The sequence below is a fragment of the Triticum urartu genome, chromosome 4 (genome assembly GCF_003073215.2).
Source record: "Triticum urartu cultivar G1812 chromosome 4, Tu2.1, whole genome shotgun sequence".
NCBI lineage: Eukaryota > Viridiplantae > Streptophyta > Magnoliopsida > Poales > Poaceae > Triticum > Triticum urartu.
This window is the reverse complement of record NC_053025.1, coordinates 506,058,409-506,083,545: the sequence shown is the minus strand read 5'-3', so window position 1 is coordinate 506,083,545 and position 25,137 is coordinate 506,058,409. Positions and strand designations below refer to the sequence as shown.

General features: G+C 49.1%; 2 protein-coding genes across 2 annotated transcripts; both read left to right on the top strand.

Moving 5' to 3' along the window:
• Positions 1-9,090: 9,090 nt before the first annotated feature.
• On the top strand, positions 9,091-12,198 carry LOC125552314 (endo-1,4-beta-xylanase 5-like). The gene is made up of 5 exons (XM_048715821.1): positions 9,091-9,355; positions 9,457-9,488; positions 10,251-10,580; positions 10,668-10,769; positions 10,849-12,198. The coding sequence occupies exons 1-5, from the start codon at positions 9,256-9,258 to the stop codon at positions 11,968-11,970; spliced, it is 1,686 nt and encodes a 561-aa protein (XP_048571778.1). The 5' UTR covers positions 9,091-9,255; the 3' UTR covers positions 11,971-12,198.
• A 3,111-nt stretch (positions 12,199-15,309) lies between these two features.
• Positions 15,310-24,598, top strand: LOC125554831. Its single transcript, XM_048718232.1, has 12 exons — positions 15,310-15,815; positions 16,528-16,723; positions 18,323-18,940; positions 19,049-19,234; positions 19,621-19,833; positions 20,332-20,599; positions 20,878-21,019; positions 21,936-22,178; positions 22,449-22,634; positions 22,720-22,793; positions 23,549-23,619; positions 24,040-24,598. Exons 1-6 carry the CDS (start codon positions 15,310-15,312, stop codon positions 20,401-20,403), a joined length of 1,791 nt encoding a protein of 596 aa, XP_048574189.1. The 3' UTR covers positions 20,404-20,599; positions 20,878-21,019; positions 21,936-22,178; positions 22,449-22,634; positions 22,720-22,793; positions 23,549-23,619; positions 24,040-24,598.
• Positions 24,599-25,137: the final 539 nt, after the last annotated feature.

Below are 25,137 nucleotides of genomic sequence, written 5' to 3'. Positions count from 1 at the left end.
TGCTTCAACCTCCGGGCCCAATAGTCCGGAGTGTATCCAAATACCCGCTCAGTTATATAAGAACCGGGGTATGCGTGGAGACCAGGCGTAGGGGTCATTAGTGCTTTATCAGACAAGTGCCCAACTAGTTATGTTATATTACATGGGTAGTAAGAAACATCTTCCAGGGAGAATAGTTCCGTTAAGGGTTCCTTTCCCTGGGTAAGCATGCCCTAAAGTGCATGTCCGGACTGCGATAGGAAACGCAGGAAAAACATCTGGGGGCAGATATGGACAATAAATAAAAATCATCTTTTGTTCACCGACCGAATATTCCCTTAAGAACGCTAGCTTTCGGCTTCACCCAGTCTGAGGTACACATCCGGCTGACCCAGCAGTAACAATCGCAGAGGTGCTCCCCTTATGCCCTAGCCGAATTAACAGGAACGTAGGGCATAAATACAAGAGCCAGGCAACCCAGCTTGGCCAAAACTTATGTCATATCGATGCATATAATGGTGAAAAAAGGTACATGCGGAAGTATGACACATGTGTGGGGCATGAGGCCCAGATAAATAATTTAAGCTTCTGTGAAAGAAGTCCCCCAGGTATGAAGAGTGCGGCTAGCGCATCTTTAATGTGCAAGCGAGGCACAAGGTGACCCTTGAAGGCCTAGAGGAATAATAAAAGATAGAAAGAAAGAAAGAGAAACAAGACAGATAATGTATATGCAAAAAATGGACAAAGGGAGGGGACTAACATAGAGTCCGGTGCTAGGCGTAGAATCTTCGGAGCCTGGCCGCGTTCCATGGGTTCGGCTCGAGTCGACTAGTCGATGCATCCCGCAGTCGGTACGCTCCACCGGTCAGAACTTGGTCAATAATGAAGGGACCTTCCCATTTGGGCTCGAGCTTGTTCTTTTTCTTATCCGGCAGGCGTAGAACTAGTTCGCCAACGTTATAAGTTTTGGCCCGTACTTCTCTGCTTTGGTATCTGCGAGCGTGTTGCTGATAAAATGCGGAACGGGCTTTGGCTACGTCGCGCTCCTCCTCCAGGGTGTCCAAACTGTCCTGCCGATCGAGCTCGGCTTCTCTTTCTTCGTACATGCGCACTCGAGGTGAGTCATGAATTATGTCACATGGCAAGACTGCGTCTGCGCCGTACACCATAAAGAAGGGTGTATATCCGGTACTACGATTCGGCGTGGTCCGCAGCCCCCAGAGTACGGAGTCGAGCTCCTCTACCCAGTGCGTGTTAGACTCCGTTAAGGAGCGGACTAATCTGGGTTTAATGCCACTCATTATAAGACCGTTTGCTCGCTCGACTTGACCGTTGGTTTGTGGGTGATAGACTGAAGCATAAACGAGCTTGATGCCCATTTTGCTGCACTAGAGTTTTACCTCGTCGGCCGTGAAGTTCATGCCATTATCAGTGATGATGTTGTGGGGGACGCCATAACGGTGTACAACCCCGGATATGAAGTCTATCACCGGTCTGGATTCGGCTATTTTAACAAGTTCGGCCTCTATCCATTTGCTGAATTTATCCACCATGACCAATAAGTATTTTTTCTTGTGGGTTCCCCCTTTAAGGGGTCCAACCATGTCAAGCCCCCAGACCGCAAAGGGCCATGTAATGGGGATTGTTTGGAGGGCGGTAGGTGGTATGTGACTTTGATTTGCAAAGAGCTGGCAACCGGCACAGTGTTGGACCAAGTCCTGTGCATCTGCCCGGGCCGTTGGCCAATAGAATCCTGTACGGAAGGCCTTGCTTACAAGAGCCTGGGCTGCGGCGTGATAACCGCCGAGTCCGGCGTGAATTTCTGCCAAAAGATTCCGCCCTTCCTCTTCAGAGATGCACCTTTGAAGGACTCCGGTAGTGCTTTTTTTGTACAATTCTCCCTCATGGACCCTGTAGGCTTTGGATCGCCGCACTATGCAGCGTGCCTCATTTTGGTCCTCCGGAAGTTCCTGTCTAGTTAGGTAGGCCAGGAATGGTTCTGTCCACGGGGCAATAATGGCCATTATTTTGTGGGCTGAAGGTGTTATTTTGGTGGCGGAGCCTCCGATTGTGTCAGAAAGTTCGGTATCAGGCATTTTAGCCGGGTCCGGACTGTTGTTACCGGTGTCCCCTTCCCATACTACGGATGGCTTGAATAGCCTTTCCAAAAATATGTTGGGGGGGACCGCATCACGTTTTGCGCCGGTGCGGGCGAGGATATCCGCCGCCTGATTGTTTTCCCGAGCCACATGGTGAAATTCGAGCCCCTCGAACCGAGCTGACATTTTTAGGACGGCGTTTCGATAGGCCGCCATTTTCGGATCCTTGGCGTCAAAGTCTCCATTTATTTGGGATATTGCGAGGTTTGAATCCCCACGCACCTCCAGGCGTTGAATGCCCATGGAGACCGCCATCCGAAGACCATGCAACAAAGCTTCGTATTCGGCTGCATTGTTGGAGTCTCTATACAATATTTGCAATACGTACTGAACGGTATCTCTGGTTGGGGACGTCAGGACGACGCCAGCTCCTAGACCAGCCAGCATTTTAGAACCGTCGAAGTGCATGATCCAATTGGAGTATGCGCCGTACTCTTTAGGGAGTTCGGCCACCGTCCATTCGGCGATGAAGTCGGCCAATACCTGCGACTTAATGGCGCGTCGAGGTTTGTATGTTATGTCAAACGGGAGGAGCTCAATGGCCCATTTGGCAATCCGGCCCGTAGCGTCGCGGTTGTTTATAATATCATTAAGTGGCACTTCCGAGGCTATTGTAATCGAACACTCTTGAAAGTAGTGTCGCAGCTTCCGCGATGCCATGAATACCGCATATGCTATCTTTTGGTAGTGCGGGTACCGTGATTTGCATGGAGTGAGGACAGTGCATACATAGTATACTGGCTTTTGAGAGGGAATTTATGTCCGTCCGCCTCCCGTTCGACAACGAGCACCGCGCTTACAACTTGATGAGTTGCCGCAATGTACAACAGCATTGGTTCGCCGATGTTTGGCGCGGCCAGGATTGGGTTGGTTGCCAAGATGGCCTTTATTTCTTCCAATCCGGCTGTGGCCGCGTCCGTCCACTCGAAGTGTTCGGTGCGCCGAAGGAGGCGATAAAGGGGTAAAGCCTTTTCTTCTAAGCGGGAGATAAAGCGGCTTAGAGCCACCACGCATCCAGTTAACTTCTGGATTTGTTTGAGGTCTGTTGGGGTAGCCAACTGTGACAAAGCTCGGATTTTGGCCGGATTAGCTTCAATACCTCTATTGGAGACAATGAAACCCATGAGCTTTCCGGCTGGTACGCCGAAAACGCATTTTTCCTGATTGAGCTTGATGTCGTATGTTCGGAGGTTGTCGAATGTGAGCCTCAAGTCGTCTATCAAAGAGTCGACGTGTTTGGTTTTGACGACCACATCGTCTACGTATGCCTCTATTGTTTTGCCGATTTGTTTCTCCAGACATGTCTGAATCATGCGCTGATATGTTGCGCCGGCATTTTTGAGCCCAAAAGGCATTGTGTTAAAACAGAAGGGACCGTACGGTGTGATGAATGCCATTGCGGCTTGGTCGGACTCCGCCATCTTGATTTGGTGGTAACCGGAGTATGCGTCGAGGAAACACAATGACTCGTGTCCTACGGTAGCATCAATGATTTGATCGATGCGTGGGAGGGGGAAGGGATCCTTTGGGCAAGCTTTATTGAGGTCTTTGAAATCGACACAAAGGCGCCAGGATTTGTCCTTCTTTGGTACCATCACCAGGTTTGCTAGCCAGTCCGGGTGTTTTATTTCTCTGATGAATCCGGCCTCCAATAACTTGGCTAGTTCCTCTACCATGGCTTGTCTCTTAGGTTCGGAGAAACGCCGAAGAGCTTGCTTGACCGGCTTGAATCCCTTTAGGATATTGAGGCTATGCTCGGCCAGCCTGCGTGGGATTCCTGGCATGTCTGAGGGATGCCAGGCGAATATGTCCCAGTTCTCGCGCAGGAACTCTCGCAGTGCGGCGTCCACAGCGGGGTTTAACTGTGCCCCGATGGAGGCTGTTTTTGTAGGGTCCGTTGGGTGGACTTGGAATTTGACTATTTCATCCGCTGGTTTAAAAGAGGTGGACTTGGATCTCTTGTCGAGTATCACATCGTCCCTGTCCACTGTGGAGCGTAGCGCGATTAATTCCTCGGCCGAGAGGGCTTCGGATAATGCCTCGAGGGCCAGTGTGGCTGTTTTGTTTTCGGCGCGGAGTGCTATGTCCGGATCGCAGGCGAGGGTGATGATTCCGTTGGGCCCGGGCATTTTGAGCTTCATGTACCCGTAATGGGGTACGGCTTGGAAGATTGTGAACGCCTCCCGTCCTAAAAGAGCGTGATAACCACTGCTGAACGAGGCCACTTGGAATGTAATTTCTTCGTACCTGTAATTATCCGGCGTGCCGAATACTACATCTAGTGTGATTTTCCCAGCACAGCGTGCTTCCCGACTGGGGATGATTCCTCTAAAGGTTGTGCTACTTTGCTCAATGCGGTTCCAGTCTATTTCCATCTTTTGAAGAGTTTCCTCATAGATGAGGTTCAATCCGCTGCCGCCGTCCATGAGTACTTTGGTGAGTCGAAAGCCATCCACGATTGGACTGAGGACCAGCGCCGCTGGTGCTCGGTTGTTCGGAATATAGGTTCGTCACTGGCATTGAAGGTAATAGCCGTGTCACTCCATGGATTTATTGCTGCTACATGGCAGATTTCGGCCATGCTGCGGAGTGTTCGCTTGCGCCTATTATTTGACGCGAAGGTCTTAAAGACTGTTAACACCGTATTGTTATCCACGAGATGGTGCCCTGTGGTATTTGGGATAAGAAGATCCTCAACATTTTTGGCCACCTGCCGGAGTATCCAACATGCTCTAAGGCTGTGCGTTGGTATTGTATCCGCTGTACTATGAATTTTGCAGGGTCCGTTGAGTCATCCCTCCAGTACGGTTCCGTGCCCTGTAGAGGGTTTTTGCTTTTTGGTAGTTGACCCGGGTGTGTTGTGAGAATGCACCCTTTTATTTCAGACTAGGTTTGTATTCAGGGCCGGATTATCCCAAAAGTTTGTTTCGGTTTTCCAAGCACTTTCCATCGCACAGTACTTTCGTACTATGGACGCCAAGTCAGCAAAGCGTGTTATCTCACGGTGATTTATGGCGTTAAGGATTCCCTTGTCCGTGCAATTATTACAGAAAAATAGGATTGCGTCTTCCTCGCGACAGTCCTTAACCTTGTTCATCGCAAGGAGGAATCTGGCCCAATAGTGATGTACTGTTTCCTGGGGCTCTTGCCTGATGTGGGAAAGATCGCTTATGTTTGGGTGGGTGGGTGGAATTGAATCCGAACCCATACCTGATCTGGGATCCAGGGGCCGAGGAGTTTCCAATTTTGGAAGTTCCGGTTCCGGGGTGTTACCCGATAATCCTGGCCCGCTGCCTGACTCTAAGTTCAGGGATTGGATGTTGTCCTCCCGCGAACGGGCGTCCGGCTCGGAGAGCTCGGGAATCCGGACATAGTTGGCCCTCAAGATAGAGGAAAGGTCACCGCATTGTTCCTCCACCACTGCAATATGATGGGTGACCGGTGGAGAGTTAATCTCCCTTTGATCGCGTTTAAGCCCAATCCGATCATAGTCCGTAGCGACTCCCAAGGTGGCGGTGCGATCCAAGAGCTCGTTTAAGGAGGCGAGCTCCATTGGATCCATCTGTTCGGCGAGTGCCGATTTGACGTGGAGGCTGTTTTCGATGACCCGAGAAGTCATCGTCGGCGCGGCGGCCGAACAGGCGGTCATGATGAATCCGCCTAGCCGGAGAGTTTGGCCGACAGCCAAAGCTCCCCCAACAGTAGTACCGTCTTTAAAGACGAGACAAGACATCCTTCCTTCTGGCGACGGCACAGAGGAACTCTCAATGAAAGCACCAATGTCGGTGTCAAAACCGGCGGATCTCGGGTAGGGGGTCCCGAACTGTGCGTCTAAGGCGGATGGTAACAGGAGGCAGGGGACACGATGTTTTACCCAGGTTCGGGCCCTCTTGATGGAGGTAAAACCCTACGTCCTGCTTGATTAATATTGATGATATGGGTAGTACAAGAGTAGATCTACCACGAGATCACAGAGGCTAAACCCTAGAAGCTAGCCTATGGTACGATTGTTGTTGTCCTACGGACTAAAACCCTCCGGTTTATATAGACACCGGAGGGGGCTAGGGTTACACAAGGTCGGTTACAAAGGAGGAGATATACATATCCGTATTGCCTAGCTTGCCTTCCACGCCAAGTAGAGTCCCATCCGGACACGAGACGAAGTCTTCAATCTTGTATCTTCATAGTCCAATAGTCCGGCCAAAGGATATAATCTGGCTGTCCGGAGACCCCCTAATCCAGGACTCCCTCACCCCCAAGTGATCTTTACAGCCCAGCCTATAAGGCGGATCAAAGGGTAGTCATAGCTATGCTCAGTGAGCAGAAAGCCCCCAAGTATCAATAGTATGATAAGCCAATAAGGTAGGATGCCCATGTTTGAACCGCGCATCATGGCAGTAAGTTCTCTTTGGCAACCTTTAATTTTTCCTGAGAACTCGAACTCGCGAGAGATGGATTCTTTTTGAACTGGAATTTTAAACCGGATATTTAGAGCTTTCAAAGCTTTGTGAGAGACAGATTTCCCTTAGCCGGATTCTGAACCGGAATTTTTTCCTCTTGAACCGGAATTTTTTCTGACAGCTGTTAAATTTGCACCAATGTGGCAGTAGCCTCCGGGACCAGGTTATTTTCCCTCCAACGACCCAGAGTTCTTGAATTCACTAAAACCGACCAATTTTGCCAAGCCATGTCATTGTAGCCCCCGAGTCTTAAGACAGCTCGAGGAGTTGTCTTGAGATTCTCCATGTTTGACCGTGATATAAACCGACATATAGTTGAACAGCGGAACGCTGGAATATGTTGAAGCTGGAAGCAAGGTGGCAAGTTGATGACCCTCGTATTACTCATTGTATATCCTTGGCGTTGATAACACAATGTGAATCCATAGAAAGTTGAGGTCGACTGCGCCGGGTTATAAATGATCACGTATGAGCTGTATCAGTAACTCGGCCAATGGTTCATCCCAACTGGCTATTTGAAGTTAACCAAACTGTAATGGCGGCGAATTGTGCGCCTATCCATTGAGCCATCCGGTGCAGATGACGGCTGACAATATATAATAATTTGCCTCCAAATTGTTGGAAAAAAGAACCGGGCTATCCGAGCAGTGACTTGCTTGCACTCAATAAACAACTCGTGTAGATAGATGCGATCCGGTGTGTTGATGTAGACCAGCCCGCGAGAGATGGACGATAAAGACAGCCGCATCATCAGAGGCGGCACAGACAGACAAGTCGGCCACGGCACTGTAAGCCGGTACGGACGGACGAGTCAATCGCAGGCGCGGCAAACCGCGCGGACGGGTGGGTTAGCCACGTCGTGTATATCCCCAACAAGGCGGACCGGCGGCTTCGACGGAAGAAGAGGAAAGCTTAGGACGTTTTCTTATGGAGGAGGAAAGAGAAGGCTAGGGTTATTATGATGAAGTCGTGACCAAAAAAATTTCTAGCCCTGCTGTCTTTCAAAAAAATAAACCTAGCCCTCCTTTCCCGTGGTCCGGCGAAGTTGTTCAGTCATGCATTTTGTTCGTCCTGAACTCAAAGATTGTCCTCCGTTCAAAAGCAAGCCGTTGTTTTAGTTCAAAATTTGAAGTAAAATAGGGTTTTTGCCACACTTTATTGCCCATATGGCCAACTTGTCATGGAGACATTTTTTGTCAACTTTTGTCAAAATTTGGCGTTCAATTTTTCAGCCACACTTGTGTGGCTGGCCATATTAGTCTCCAACCAAATAGATCCTCATTTTTTTTTCAAAACAAGGACCCCCCACCCCCCCCCCCCCCCCCCCCCCCCCAAAAAAAAGAAAATCTTTATGGTTCGCCATGGTTCATGATGGCTTTGTGTGTTATGAGGCTATGGTTTCTATTACAATGCTTTTGTCATATCAGTTGTGGAACGAGTGCAACGCAAGAATCTTCAACAGTAAGTTCGCTACGTCAACTGTAATTATGGCCAAAATCAGATGCGAGGCAAATTAGGGGTTAACGGGTGCAACTTATTTGTGTAATCTACTAATCTTATATGCCGGGACGGTAGGCTTTTTGTTTTACCGGCTACCTGCCTTTCTTTTCAAATAAAAGTATTTGTTGTGGCAGAATACCAATGTTGTCAACTGTAAATTCGTAATAGACCACACCTAACCACCAACTGGCTGCTATCTAGAGTACGTACTAATGACCAGCTTCCCTTCCTTAGACGGGCGTGTCACATGTTGCCTTCCATCTCAATTGCGTCACATGCTTGCTGCTGGTTAGTTAATGCAACGTCGACCCTAGCTGTGCCCTGCAGGGAACGCGATCCCCTATCATCACGAACGATGAACTCTGGACGACTACAGTGCAACCCATCCTCTATTAACTCCACGGACTCCCGGACACGGCACCACGCACGACAGACGTGACAAGCCATCCGCGACCGTGAACTCGCCACGCCGCCACCACTAGAATTTAACCCGCGCACGGGCCGTGAAACCCAAGAACGAAACGACATGAGAAAGTTCCAGGCCAGCACTGTCTTATTTTTCTTAGGGGTACGTTCCCCTCCCGTGGCGACGAGCACGGGGCCGGTACGAGACAGCGGAATGAGGCGGGGGTTGTTCACAGGCAGGACCTGTGATGTGATACGATCTTACCGCGCGCATGTGAACCAACCCACTGGCACTGGGCGAGCAGGGCATGCTGGCTAGGCCCGGCGCTGGAGAGCACCACAAGGGCACTCACTCACTGCACCAAACCGGGGATGGAAGGAAGGCGCGCACGCACCGCTTCCTCCGCGCGTACCGACGTGGTGGGCGCCCACGGCCGGCGGCCCGTGACCCGGTGCCGGCCAATGGCGGCCCGCCAGGTGCGGGGAGGGGGGAGCGGCCACCCGGGCGCGCACAAGCGACGGTGCGCCCAAGTGCCCCGCCTCGGCCGCCTTCTACCCGGGAGCCGCTATATATAGCCCTGGACGGAGTAGCTCTCCTTGCCCTGAATGATCATAGCAGTAGCCGGTACACACATTCATACATACATTCTTCTTCAGCATCCACTCGCTGCTAGCTTGTGAGGGGAGCTCTGTGTTTGAGCAGACGAAGCTGGGGGAGCAGAGCACGGCGCTAGCTAGCTAGCTGGTGCGAGATGAGGAGCCGTGGTAGCTTTGCTCTAGGCCATGCGGTGGTGTTTCTCGCGTGGTTGATGGTGCATTGCGGCGGCGGGCTTGTCGGCGCCGTGCCTCCTGGTCAGTTTCTTTCTTTGCTTCTGTTCCTCTTCCAGTCTCTTTTACTGTCCGAGTGTGTTGCATGTAACACTGTCTGAACTATATGTTCTGTTTGCATGCAGATGGTTGGTACGATTACACTGCCCACACGGACGTAAGTCTTACTGAACGGTCCTCTGTTCTGCGTTCTTTTCTCCAAGTAGTTTCCAGTAGTAGCTGCGAGTTTCTTTGGTGAGAGTGTGGTAGTTTGACAGAGCTGGTCTTTGTCAACTGTTGTTGCATTGTTTATCAGCGAGGGCAGTGCTCTTCCGGAGCTCATGTCATGGGGTTAGAACTAACTAGGAAGAGAATGGGGGCGAAATGAGGACGCCCAAATCCACTGGACCACCAACGTTCCTTTCCTCCCACAGTGTGCACCTGACGTTTTCTTCAGTTATTTCAGTTTTGTTCCCATGTGTGCGCTGGGAGACCACAAGCCCACCCGCACCAACCTGCTAAAATATCACACACAAACAAATGACAACTAGTATTATACCACACTTTTCGTGGCATAATTGAAGCATTAGTCTACGGTATGTTCTGAAATGGCTACAAGTATCATGACGAGTTAGTTCAGTCTGTCTGCTCGATGCTCTTATTTGGAAGCAAGCGCAGCACACGCCTACTGCTCACATGCGTTTTCAGGCCGACCAAATGATCTGCTTACTGCTCATTAGTTGTATAATATACGCTTAGCTGAACTTTTAGTCTTGTGTCACGCTGTCGCTGTCCTGTCCATGCACAATGGACTGACGGAAGTTTGAGTGCGTATGCATGGTAGCTCTGACGACGAGTAAACTGGAGCAGCATAGTTCACTCCCATGCATCGCTCGTGGAATAGTGGTGATTAAATCTGTGTGATGTACGTGGCGTTCAGTGCAGAGGCCGCCCGGAGCCGGCGCAGTACAACGGCGGGATTCTCAAGTACGGCAACGGCGACGACCCCAACGGGTACAAGACGACGGAGACCGGCGTCCTGTCCCCGGCGTTCGTGGTCTACAACCTCAACAAGTCCACGATGTACACCTTCTCGGGCTGGGTGAAGCTGGAGGGCTCTCCCTCGGCTCTCATCACCGCGAGGCTGGCCCCGGACAACTCCGGCACGAGGTGCATCGGGACGGTCCTCGCCAGGAGCGACTGCTGGGCGTTCCTCAAGGGCGGCTTCGTCCTCGACTGGCCAACTCAGACCTCCGTCATCTTCTTCCAGGTGCACATACGTGATAAATCCCAGAGATTTGCCTCTCGAACGAAACTGTTTGCTGAAGCGTGTCACCTTGTTGGTTTTGCATTTCAGAATGCTGATAGGACCCCGATGAAGATCACCACTGCGAGCGCCTCGCTCCAGCCGTTCACGACGGATCAATGGTCGATGCACCAGAAAGATACGATCCGGAAGGTAGCTGCTTTTGGTGTTGTTGATCTTCCCTGGCAGTTTGCGGGTAATTTGATCTGTTTTTTGGTTCGTATATAAGCAGAGGAGGAAGAGGATGGCCACCATCCACGTCGCCGACCCGCACGGCACGCGCGTGGTCGGCGCGTCGGTGTCTGTGGAGCAGACGTCCAAGGACTTCCCGCTGGGGTCGGCGATCGCGTCCACCATCCTGGGCAACGACGCGTACCAGAAGTGGTTCGTGGAGCGGTTCAACGCGGCGGTGTTCGAGGACGAGCTCAAGTGGTACTCGACGGAGCCGGCGTCGGGGCTGCTCCGGTTCGACGTGCCGGACCAGATGCTGGCGTTCGTGCGGTCGCACCGGGTGATGGTGCGCGGGCACAACATCTTCTGGGAGAACCAGGACGCCACCCCCCGGTGGGTGAAGGGCCTGTCACCGGAGGACCTCCGGTCCGCCGTGAACACGCGCATCCAGAGCCTCATGACCCGCTACCGCGGCGAGTTCGCGCACTGGGACGTGAACAACGAGATGCTGCACTTCAACTTCTACGAGCAGCGGCTGGGCGCCAACGCCACCATGGAGTTCTTCAGCGTGGCGCAGGACGCCGACCCGCTCGCCACGCTCTTCATGAACGAGTACAACGTGGTGGAGACCTGCGACGACGCCTCCTCCACCGTGGACGCGTACGTGGCGCGGCTCAAGGACCTCCGCGCCGGCGGCGCCGTGCTGGAGGGGATCGGCCTCGAGGGCCACTTCTCCAGGCCCAACATCCCCTACATGAGGGCCGTGCTCGACAAGCTGGCCACGCTCAACCTGCCCATCTGGTTCACCGAGATCGACATCAACAACAAGTTCGACGCGCAGACGCAGGCCGTGTACCTGGAGCAGGTGCTGCGGGAGGCGTACGCGCACCCGGCGGTGAGCGGCGTCATGCTCTGGACGGCGCTGCACGAGGGCGGGTGCTACCAGATGTGCCTCACGGACTGGAACCTCAAGAACCTGCCGGTGGGGGACGTCGTCGACCGCCTGCTGCAGGAGTGGCAGACGGGGCAGGTCGCCGGGCCGACGGACGCGCACGGCGCATACAGCTTCAGCGGCTACCTCGGCGAGTACGTGGTCACCGTGAACGCCGGCAACACCTCGAAGCAGGCCACCTTCTCGCTGTCCCCGGGGGACGAGACCAGGCACATCACCGTTCAGATATGACACTGGTGGTGTCTGTATGTGAGTGGCCGGTGGCACGCTGTACTGCCTGCCCGCACTTGTTTCGGGCTTCTACCTCCGCTGACACATATCGTCGCATGTGGGTAGTGGTTACTAAATTATATACTCCTGCTAGTGTAGCGGTTGTTTCGCCTAATTACGGTATGTCTATTCGAGCAAACGACTATGTCTTCGGAAAAAACAGAACAAATGATTATGACGTGTACTACTCGGACGAAGGGGTTGGTGCTACGGCGGCTATTATGCGTGATGACAAAGGTAATTTTTTGGAAGCCCCATGCAAGTTTATACCTGTCGCGATGGATGCAATAACAACAGAAGCGTTGACCATGCGAGACGGGCTGATTTTTGCTAAGTCCTTTAGGTGTAACCGGTTAGAAGCCGAATTAGATTCTCTGTAAGTAATCAATTACTATGATGGACAAACCATATGGTGAGACTACTCGGCGGCAATATTCGCAAAATATATGGACACTAGTACTTTAATCGGGAAGGTCGTTTATAAGTATTGTTATAGATTTTGGAATCAAGCGGCTCATGTGCTAGCTCATTTCAGTTACTGTAATAACACTTCATCTAGTTGGTTGGACGAGCCTTCTAACTTTATTGTCAGTAAACTCGTAGACGATGTAAACGACCTTCCTGATTTCATGTGGATTTCCTCTTGTTGGGATCTGAAGGCCTTGATCCCCTAATGAATTTGGTTTTGAAATCATTCGGGGTAGTATTATATCGAACAACCTATTTAGTGTGGATTTTCTGTTGTTGGGATCTGAAGGCCTTGATCTGTTCCCAGACTACCATTCTTTTATTGGTTCTTTGGAGGAGGGTTGGTCTGTTGTTCCCCGTTCCAGAAATCACTGTTCTTATGCTTCTGTGGTTCATGAGCCACGTTTCTTTGATCTTGGTCGTTCTTCAGGAGGTATTCCTCCTCAATCATGTTCTGTGTTCAAACGCATTGATTCAGTTCATCAGTCAATTTCTCCTGTGTTAACATCCCTCAATAATGTCGCCTTAGGGAGGGCGGGATCTTCGACGGTTCAAACTCTTGACCCGAATGAGTCTGGGCCTACGAATATAATGGGTGCGTCTAGAACTCAGGCGAGGCCTTCTGTGTCCAGTGTCCGCTTTCAGGCCGTAGAAGGCCCAGTTGCACCAATAGAATCCGTTGGCGGACTTGTCATAGATGGGGCCACATTGAAGCTAATTGTTGGTTTAAAGGGGATAAATTGTAGGTTGCCGCTTCACCTCCCAATTATAGTCCTCAACTTGCCGCTGGTAGTCGAGCTTTTTTGGAATCCAGGCACAATCACCGGTCTTTGCCCGAGCCGGAATACGACAACGGGGAAGAAGAACAAAACCGGTAACGAGGATAACGGTATAGTGAACATGTGATGACTCAGGAGGATACCGATGCATCCGGGTTTTCTGAAATATAGTGAAGCAAAGGGAACATTACATGATAACCAAAGGTTCACTCGAATGGCATTCGTGTATTCACAGGGACCGATATGAATGTCCACGGTTCCGCTATTGGTCATTGAACAAAAGGGTTTTTGTTCATGTCTATGTTTTACCGAACCTATAGGGTCACAAGCTTAAGAGAATCACGATCTGCTGAGTGTTAGTGGAACAAGAGTTATGAGAAAATATTCTTGGAATAGTTTCAGGAATATAAGCAATAGTTTCAAGAGAGTTCTGAAAGAGTTTCAGATATTTTCATAACTGTTCTGGTGCGAGGACACATTGGATAGGCCAAGGGTAAGGCCCATGAGGCTTTAGGCCGACGCAAATGGAGGTTTTACAGAGGTTAGGGACCAGATGACAGGGTCCATGGCGTCTGGCCCTGGGCCAAACGCAAATGTTCGTGGCGTTTCCAAAAACGCCAAGAACCTTGGCGTTTCGTGCTAGAATCCGAGCATGACTCTTCCTTGTGTTCAAACCGACTTTGGAGAGGCCCACTCCCAAGTTACGGCCTTGGGGCTCAACATATAAACTTATGAAGTAGTTCTCTCTTGATCTAGTTCATAAGTTTTGAAGGCATCTCTACTTCTCTCTTGATCTAGTTCTCGTCTAATTTGATCTAGCTAGATCTAGTTCCAGTTTTCTCTAAACCTCATAATAGAGAAGCTCTGTGCGGTTCTCTTCTTCTCCCTCTAATTCTCCGGCGACGATTAGCGCTGGACGGGGAACCGCTGCCGGATCGTGAAGACCGTACGCTTGCAATCTATGAAGAGGTCGTGCTTTCGGTCTTTCGGTTGTGGGACGGTTCGTGAGCGGTTTGATGGATCGTTCATCTACGGTTCGAGTGACTTCAAGTATGATCTACACCGACTCGTCTTCTTCCGCTACAACTCGGAGTCGGTAACGATCGTGATCCCAACCCGTAAAGAATCTTCATATTGATCTTGGGTGTGCGTAGGTGCGATTTTTTTCTACCACGTTTCCCAACATTAGCACGTGCTACAACCGGCGATTGGATATGTCGTAACCGACGACGGCGAGGTTGTGGTGGCGATGACGGTGCGCCATTTTTGGTACAACCGACAACAGAAAAGCTACCGACGACGACAGGATATGCTACAACAGCGACTGCGGTGTTGCGTTTTTTGCTGCAACTCGCGCCAGAAAAGCTATCACTGATGGGTAATTTTGCTACAACCAGCAAGAAATTTTGCAGCCACTGGCTGACGCCGGAGCTGGAACCGGCAGATGGATTTGCTACAACCAGCAAGTTATTTTGCTGTCACCGGCCTACGTCGGAGCTGGAACAGGCAGATGGTTTTTCTACCACCTGCTGGACCGCCCGTTGCCGCCGCCTGCAGCCGACGGCGCTCCTGCAACCGTCTCACCGCACCGCCCTCCCGTGAACCGCCCCGACCATCCCTCTAGCCTCGCCCACATCCGGTGTTCTTCTCCAACGGAGCGCACCACCACCCCACCACTGTCATCCACCACGGCCACCACCCTAAACCCTAAGATAGATAATGAGGTAGCCCTCCGGCGAGCCCCTTCCTTCTCCTTCCTCCCCCCCGGCCTTCCCCTGGCGAATTTCTTCAGGAATCCCAAAATCGACCGACCCATTAGCTAAAGTGACATTTAGCTAATGTGTTCTTAAAACTGATTCCGAGTATCACGTGGATTTAGTGAATCCTTGAGGGGCACGACACCGACTCGTCATCGATCGGCCCATGCCCCGTCACGTGCGCGCCTATATAAAGTGATGCATGACGGGGATTTACCGATCGCATCGGCGGGTGACACGCGCGCGCGACAGATAACAACGTCCGTGGGATCGCAGCCGCAAGCAGGCGCACATCCATGGCGAGGGTGTTGTCATTGTCGTGCCTCGTCTTCGGGCACATCAATGACCAACATGCCACCACGCTGTATAGCGTTTCGGACGGCACACGCCGCCCCTGCGAGGAGATGGAGGAGGTGCTGCGCGGCAAGCGGAGCTGGGTGACATCGCGCGGCTGGCTGCTCCTCTGGGACCCGGCGACGCTCGCCACCATCCTGTGGAACCCGCTGGCCGCCGCCTCTGATGGTGACAAGATCGCGCTGCCGCCGTGGGCTTCGCCGCCGGCGTCAGGCACCGACTGCGCGCTGTCCGGTGAGCCCACGGATCCCGGCGGCTGCACGGTGGTCGTTCTCGAGCGGTATAGGTCGAGCTCGGATGAAACGACCATGTGGTACTGCCACGCCGGCGGCACGCCGTCGCCGTGGGACAGGTACGTGTACGACCTGGGCGGCATGCGAACCCCGTGGGGCAAATTCGCGAAGCGGTTCATGTCTGGCCTCGCGGCGTGCGGCGGCAAGTTCTATTGGTCGGTCAGGGCGGCCGAGTACGACGTGCCCAGGACGAAAAACGAGAGGGGGCAAAGATATATATAATTTTTTTTCTTCCAGAAACATGGATACGAGATAATGGCTCGATCATTTATAAAGCCAACCAAATTTAAAAGTGAAATTTATACAAAATTATGACGTGAATCTAGATTCAATCAATCTAATTGCCAATTTAAAAGTCAAATTTATACACATGGATATTTAATACAATATGCTACCTTTGTAACACGGATTTTTTTTGCGTAAAAACACGGAAATCAGAATAGCATAATAATGTGGAAATTAAAAAAAGAGAGAACTAAACGTCTAAACCTAGGGCTTATACCTTGATTGAATGATAGATCAGTACAGTTTCTTCCATGGGGATGGCAAGTCGGCCGGCCGGTTGATCGCTAGAGGGGCGTCTTGTATGTGCAGCGTAGAGCAGCAGGCGTCAGCGCGACGGTTTCAGGTCGTGGCGGCGGTCATGCGAGCAGTAGATCAGGCGACGAACGCATCTCAAACTCGACCTAAACTTAATTCATTTCTAGCCAGAACCACCTGATTGTATACAGATGGGCTGCTCGCTGGTGGGCTAATAACATATCTGTTTCTCACACACGGGCTTTAAACATACAACCGGAAAAATAAAGGGAGTGGGGGCAAATGCCTTGGGCCAAGTGGAGCCATCGTTGACATCGCCGTCTACAGGGTGGATCTCGCGGGCAAGAGGTTTATCAGGGTGGGCAGCATTGGCGACCGGGCCATCCTCGCCGGCGGCTCGAGCTACGCTTTCGCAGGCTGGTGCCCGGCCAACGAGTTTGGGCTGCTGCCCAACAGCGTGTACTGGATACACCCCTACGACGGCCGCATGTACGTGTACGAAGTTGGATTCAATACGGAGGAAGTACGCGAGCTCGGTGAGATTGCCCGGGACCGGGAGCAATCTCAGTCACCGCCGTTCTGGACAGTTCCCGCACACCCTTGAGCCTAATGTTGTTACGATCACTGATGGATGTGTACGCATACATATATGTATGCCCATTATTTTTTTTAAAGAAAGAGTATGTGGGAATATCATTAAACCATATATGGTTTAATAAATATATGGTTAAATGTGTACATTGTGTAATCACTCACATATGGTTAAATTTGTACATGCGTGCTAAAAAAATGAGTATATCTGAAGCAGTCCCACACATATGATTAAATATGCATTGTTACGATATTTGTTAAATCATAGTATGTTTTAGAGATATCTCACATAAATATGTATAAACTATAATAAAATTTACAAAGTATGAAAAACATAAAAAAGTTACATAGTAGAAACTGAATTCATCGCAATATAAGAGTATTTGCTAATGATATATGTTCCAAATCTTTACCTAATAATAAAGTAAATTGAATTTCTTTCGTCCGTCATGGATTTTTATAGAAAAGTCCCTTTATTTTAAAGAATTCAACCCATAGTCTTGTTTTAGATTAAAATGAATCGTTATTTTCGTATTTTACACAAAAGTCCCCATCTTTTCTTGAAATCAACCCGCCGTCCGGATTTAAGTCACGCCTGAACCGTTATTTTACATTTTTCGAAACCCCCCCTAATGTTTTAGGTAATTCATCCGTGGATCATATTTAAGTCAAACAAATAATTTTTAAAATCATCCATATCTTTTAAACCATAACTCCGATTTGAACAAGTTACATATGAAATGTGATTAGAAAAATACGTAGAATATGAATATGAGATTATTTTTGCCTGTTAAATATCTTTAAATATTATTTTGGAATACATTTGAGTCAAACCAAATGATTTTATAAATTATCTGTATCTTTTAAACCGTAACTTTGATTTTAACATATTATATATGAATTTTTATTAGAAAAATGTGTGGAATCTAAATATGATGTTAGTTTTACCTGTTAAATATTTTTAAAAATATTTTTATGGAAGCAAACTTATAATTTATAGCGCAAGATCCGTTTTTTCATACCGGCGGCGATCTAGATTGCAAATAAACGCCCTACTATAACATATATGAAAAAAAAATTATCGATAACTACACATGCATACCTCTAAAAAATGTCGCGGGGAAAACAACAGATTTCTCATCGCGAGAGTGAGAGAAAGCGAGCGAGAGAGAGAGGTGGAGAGTGAGGAGAGAGGAAGAGAGACACCTTAGGATTAATCATATTCAACACACGTTTTTTGTTGTTTTTTGTGAACATGAGGCCATCGCCTGCGAGGGTGAGAAGGAAAATAAGCGACAACATCAATAAATAAGAGAAGGATGTTCCTACAAGGCTCCTTAGAGCTCAGGCACTCTCGGCCGTCGGATCGGTTCCCTTGATGCGTTCTCGTCCGTCCGATCGAGATCTGGAGAAGCCTGGGCCGTTGGATCTGGGATTGACACTGCTGGAATGAATAATAATGGCAGCAAAATGTAAATACCGTGCCCCCACCGGGGTATTTTGGTCATTTCGCGTATTGGGGGTATAAAAGGGGGGCGCTCCTGTCCAGAGACCTAACCGCCTCCTCTCTCCCTCCCTCCCGCAGCCGCCGCCCTCCCTCCCGCGCGCCTCCTCTCCCCCCTCCCCCCCCGCCTCCCGCAGCCACATCGCCGCCGCCGCCACCCGCCTCCCCACTCGGGCGAACCCCTCTCCTCTTCCCCCGCCTCGCCTCTCTCCCTTCCCCCGTCCAAACCCTAGGCCCGCGCCAGTCGGCCGCCGCCGCCGCCGCTCGCCCAGGCCATCCTCCCGCTGTGAAGGAAGCGGCCAGAGAGGAAGGGCGTCGCCGGGTGTGCGCGTGCCTCCGCGGATTCGTGCCACGGTTGCCGGAGGCGTGGGCGCCGCGGGTCAACCGCACCGGGGAGGATGGGGGCGCCACAAGCCTCGTCGGAGGTCGCCTCTCCAGATCGGTGGAGGCCAAGGGCAAGGGCAAGGAGGAGGGGAGAAGAAGACCTTCGGCCAGCTGCGGGAAGCCGCCGCTGGCGTCCTCCGCGGTATCCACCGGCGCCGGTGGCGGGCAGAAGCGCAAGTGCCACGACCACGCGCACTCCGAGAACGTCGCCGGCGGAAAGTACGGCGCCTCCGGTGGCCGCTGCCACTGCTCCAAGCGCAGGTTAGTAGTCTAGCAGATTCGATTCACCCAGGGATGGATTTCGTTGTTCCGTTCTTCGTCTGCCGGTGTTATCCATGTTGCTAAAGATTGAATGAATGGAACCGGCAGGAAGTCCCGGGTTCGGCGGATGACTCGCGTACCGGAAATCAGCACGAAGGCGGCAGAGATCCCCGCGGACGACTTCTCGTGGCGCAAGTACGGCAGAAGCCGCCTGTGGAGAATGCCCTGGACTCAGCAGTTGACGCAACTCGGTTGAGCTGCGGTGCACTATATTTAGCTGATTTTATTGGGAAGGTGGGCACTTACCTGGAAAATAAAATGGCCTGGTTTATCCTGTATTATGACCTGTCGTTGATAACGCTGCACCAACTAAAGCTCTTGGTTGTTTGGAGAGGAATTGCTTTATGTTATAAGGGAGATCTTTTATGATAAACCTCTGTCTCTACATCACCGATCTTAGATTGGGCCAATGTGCTCCTCAAATAATTACTTACTGTACAACCTAGACTGTACATGCTTGCTAAGCAGTCATAATTGCAAATAATGGGAAACTATCGCGTTGATTGGGTACCAACTCTGCAAGTTAATTAGGGGTTTCTTATTTATGCATTGTCCTGACAAAACTCGAGGGATTGGATGGCCTTTCTTTTGTTCTTAATTCTGTGTTAAATTTGTCCCAGTGGTGGAACCAGGGAGGTGGGAATAATTTCAGTATTAAAACTGTGGGGGAAAGTAGACACGTAGGCGGGCTCTTCGGCGGCCGCGAGAACTACGACAAGCGCATGCACTGCCTGTCCAAGGAGGAGGTCGTCGTGCATGCGCGGATGCGTCGCCGGGCCCAGTTCTCCTGCCGCACCTTCCGCAACATCATCGTCCTCTCCATCATCACTGAGGTAGCCTAATCCCCCCCGCCCCCACCGTCCAGCTCTGAGATGATTATGGTCTGGTCTAGCGGCTGTGGATATTGGGAATATACGATTGTGGTTTAAAGCGAACCAGCTATATTGAACGAAGTATGCAGGGTGCTTTCATAGTTTGGGATCATCCATGGTGATTAGACAGACATGGCCAGTCCACCACATGGGCGGATACACTGCATTTTTGGTTCTTAGATTCTATAGTATATCTTCTTACTGGGAATAGATGCACAGATTTTGGTTTATGATTGTTCTGTTAGACATTCATGTTCACAAGTCAATGCTATTTGTGAATTCCTTTCCTTTGTAGTTATTACTGTTAATTTGAGAAGTTTATGCAAGCCTTTTGTACACTTGCCCAAAATGTTCAGTTGTGTGCTACTGTTTTCAAAGTACAAATCATTGTATGTTTAATTATATGCTTAGTTTTTCAATGCATAAGAAACCAATGCTGCGCGGTCTGTGTATTTGCAGGAACATTATTTATCGAGTTTTGGATCAGATGCGGGGATTTCTCCTGAACTCCACCGCCTCAAGCTGTCGTAGTTGGTGTTGTCCGTGCTGGATTCGATTGACCTACCATTGTCTGCTACCATGAGAGGTTACAAGGTTTCCCAATCGTCCCAGTTGTGGTTGCCTGGAGCTCATCCTTGATCTGCTCTTTTTCCCTTGCAGGTTGGTCCGCTGCGGGTGCTCGTGCTTCTGGTTGATTCGTCCTGCTGCGCCGGTCTTTGTTCTGCAGGTCGATCCCTTTTCTTCTTCTCTTCTCATTTCTCTAGCCATTTGCGTAAATGTTGGTCCGTTTTTTGCTAATAATAGGGACTCACTAATTACTAGCAAAAATCAGGATCAAGTGCAGACTTAATTTTCTGTTACAAGTTAAGGATGAGGCCTCAATTATTATTCTTTTATTATGATTATTGTGTATAGCATGTTCGTTATTCTTATCCTATCTGATTGTTGAACTGCACTTGATCATGTTTGTTCATATTCTTAATTATAATAATTGTTGATCTGTAGGGCCATGTCTGTTGGTGCCACGAAACGGCCGTGGCACTGCTTGTGTGAGCCACGACAGCGCTACCCGCGCGCCTGCCCTGAAACGCTGCCGCGAGCCGAGCCGCCGGCGTTCATCTGGAGAAGCGCAGGAAGAAGAAGATGGGTAAGCTCCTCTTGCTCTTCTATTGCCTAGCTTGATTTAGTTCGTCTCTTTTTCAAGTTAATACACTGTACTGGAGATTACTGTAAGACGAAAGCACGAATGATGATATTTTTAAACATTTTGAAAGAAGGGCATGTTGGTTTAAGAGAAAATTAGCGGTGTTGGCTGCTGGTATTTGAACCCCTGGTTCTATCCAATATCAATGACAAATGAGCCTTCCAACATATTTCTGCATTCACATTTGTTAACATATTTCTTTATCTCCTTGGCATGATGTGCATTAGCTTCATCAATTACAATGCCTTGCTAGAGCTTCTGCCCATGTGTTTATTTCATACCACATTCCGAAGTTAATCTCGTGGTGAGCTCCACCCCCTCTTCCTACCCCCTGCACATCTACCTTAGGAGGTTCTGAGTGCTGTGAAGGTTAGTGTGAAGTGCTGTGAAGGTTAGTGTTTGTCAGGCATGCATAGCTTAGGTTGATAGGACTGATTACTAAATTAACTGGTGGTGGTTCAATTGTATTTGTATCACCTTGATGTAGTTATCTAATTTAGGAAAGGAATCTAATTCAGTCCTTTTTGAGATATAAAGGAAGCTAATTCAGTCCTTTTTCAGATAAGGAATGCTAATTCAATCCATTCCTGTATTCATTATCTTTGCATTGGCACTCAGATCGACATCATACATGATATAGGAGTTGTTGCAGCCTGCAGTAGTATATGCTTTTGAAAGAAAAATGCCTCTTTTTTGGACTGGAGATATGTTATCAATATTTCAAGCAAGTGTACAGTAGCACTCACGTGTTCCTAAAAAATATGCAGCAATAATAATAAGATTGATTCCTTCATTTTTTCCGCAGAAAGTGTAGTCTGCAAGCTTCTCAAATCTGGGTACTCTTTGTGGGTTCTTGCAGGTTAGATGTTCAACGAAATGATTCTTCGGCATCCAAGCTAGGTTTATATGGCATCAAAGGCCACGGCGCATGCTGTACTGACAGATAGTTCAGTCCATCGTAACCATAGTGCCCTCACCATAACATGAACAACAGAGGGCCGGTGCGCTCACCATGACCTTGATGGCACAACGGAAGTTCGAGTCCTCTGTAGAGAAGCATCCAGTGGCGGAGGCTATGAGGTTGCATTCTTATTTCTCCTAGGTGAGCTTCTCCTCATTTTTCTAGATCAATTATTTGGAGGCAGTGAGCGTCAAATAATATCTCCTCTATTTCTATTGCTTGACCAAGAGGAATTTGTATATATCAATTTGTGGGAGGCACACATTCACGTTATATTTTGCTAGGTTAAATAAGATTTACTTACATTAAATGAAGTACAATGATGTCCTGCTATTTTACAGAGTGAACGAAAAAAAATTATGCAAGAGCATATGTCATATGGTAATAACCTCCGTTTGTTAACCACGACAGGACTATGTTTAAACATTCAACAACTCTGGCCAACATATGAAACAAGGCCAAGTCTCGCATGGGGATGTAGCCCATCCTCTGCTTGCTTCCAGCATGGCGCCGGCCGGATCCACCTCGGCCACAACCACGACACCGACATTGGCAGCCATGTGCTTCTTCTCCATCACCACAAAATGAGAATGCAAGGTCTCTATTCTGCTCCCCCTCCCCTTCTGCTTGCTTGTTTTGATTTGGCCGCTCCCCTTCCTCCCTCACTCCCTGATGCACGCAGGCACAAGCAAGGGAAGACCATCGCTTCGCTCCTCTGGGCCGCCGCTGCTCCAACCCTACTGGACGCCATGCAAGGTATCTCTCTGCTTTCTCTCCTTCTCATGCTATGCTCTGCTTGTCCACACCCACCAATTTGGTTATTGCAACTTTCGTTCTTGTTTGTGTGTGTGTGTGTGTGTGTGTGTGCGCACGCACATCACGTTTTTGTTTAATTTTGGATGGCTCAAACCGGCTGGATCCTTAGGTTTGTTTGATTTAATGGAATTGGGACTTGCATGTTTTGCCTATTTCAGTGAATTTAGATCATATTCTTCTTAGGCACTAAACTTCTTTGCAAAGAATGTGTGGAGAGGTGGTTTAGCTCTCTGAGATGGTTGTGCTCAAATTTACACGGGGTGGCTGTCTCTCTTCTATACATTATTGTCTCCTTAGGAGATTAAAGAGCTTCTCTTGGTTGCATTCATTACTAAAACATGGATGTTCAGAGCAAGTAGCACACCATGGATTTAAATGTTCAGTTAACTTTGAATTTGTTGGAGTTATTAAAACATGGAGTTAAATTCACAGTACCTATGAATTTAAATGTTTGAGTACTCCAAGCATGTTTGGTATCAACAAATGTTTGATACAGTATGTAGTGCCATCATCTCATGATTCTGCTCATGGTTTCTTTTTTACTGCCATGAATGTATTTTGAGTAAATCAACTGAATTTTAATTCAGTTCACAATGCACACAATTTTGGTGACTCTTGCGTGCTCAAGCTTTGCATCGTGTGGACGTGTGCCAGTTCCTTCATGGATTCATGCTGGTCCTTGTGTTGCATTGCAGTAACTTTTTCCCGCCTTGCTGGAGGAGATGAAGCACATGGCAAAGCAGGAGTTCATTGCGCACTTAAGAAGGTATAGCAGTAACAAATTTCGCCTGTAGTAGTAACTCTTTCCTGCCTTTGCTGCATTTTTCTCTTCACTACAGTATACTACACCATCAGTGATGCAACGCCAACAATCACCATTTCAAAGAACTAGAGATCATTTGTACTCCTGATTGTATGCATACATGGAAGAAAACCCCAAATTGAAATTAGAATTACATGTTGATAGCAAATTGGCATTTAACTCTGGTCAAAAAAATGAGAGATCAATTTGCAAGAGCTGATCAATTTGCATGTGTACTGTAATTTTTAATTTTTTCAGGCGTACTTCTCTTAGAGATCAATTTGTCAATTTTCAAGCCAACTTGTCGATTTATAGGTTACATTAGACAGAACTTCTCTTATAGATCAAGTCATGTTTCTCACCATCCTCCTCATCACGTAGCAGAGGAGGCGTCCTGGAGCGCGGTGGAGGCATTTTGGGCGTGGAGCATGGCCCGGAGCATGGCCTTGCGGTTCCTGGAGCCTAGGGAGGCCATGCGAGAAACCTGGGGCAGCAAGGTACTGCCTCTTGCTGCTCCTCCCCCATGTCTGTAGCTCGCCTGGAGCTCCCCCATGCCTTGAGCTTGCTAGAGCAGAGGCCTGCGGAGTGCTCCCTGGGGCAAGGCCTGGGGCGATCTGCAGGGAGGAGCAGAGGCCTGGAGCTGCGGGGAGAAGAGGTCTGGAGCTGCAGGGAGGAGCAGAGGCCTGGAGCCAGCGGCGAGATCTGGAGGCGACGACGCGAGGAAGGAGCGAATCACGAGGGAGAGGGAGGAGCGGATCGCCAACTTTTGAATTGTATAAGGATGTAATTGAAAAATGATGTTTAGTTCAAAATGTGTGTTCGTTGCGACAGATATTTCGGGACGGAGAAAGTACTATTGACATAGATACACTTTATTTATCAAGGATTTTTGTATATCATATTATCACAGGAAAATGATCTATGTATGCACTTTTTATGGTCATGTACAGTTCAGAGCCAGTGTTATTTATCAAACACATAATTTAAATAAGGCTTGTGAAAAAAATTGCCCATAGAAATGATCACTTTGGATTGGTAGTGTCAAAAGGATGCAGAACATTTGTAACATTTCTTCCCGTGTTCATGAGACTTTCACTCTGTTGTTGCATTAGTCAAGTTTAATTTCATTACATATGTGTGCATGCATCAGTTTTCATATGTAAAGTGATATATTTAATAATTATGAAAATTTTTGTCAAATTTGGTGGGCACAAAACAGAGGCATCCGGAAGCAGGACAAACGTCATTGGTATTTTGTTGGTCATTTTATGCGTCGCATCTCAAATGGAATGGCACTCATGGAGGCAATTGAACCAAGCTATCTATTGTATGCCTAACTATGGCTTTATAGTTGTATCGCCTCTGGTGCCAATGTTTTCTTCTTAGCCCTGAACCTGATAATCGGTTATCCTGTTACATGTTCTAAACTTGCCTTCATGTAAATGCATCATGCCGTTTGATCTTCCATCACTTGACCATATC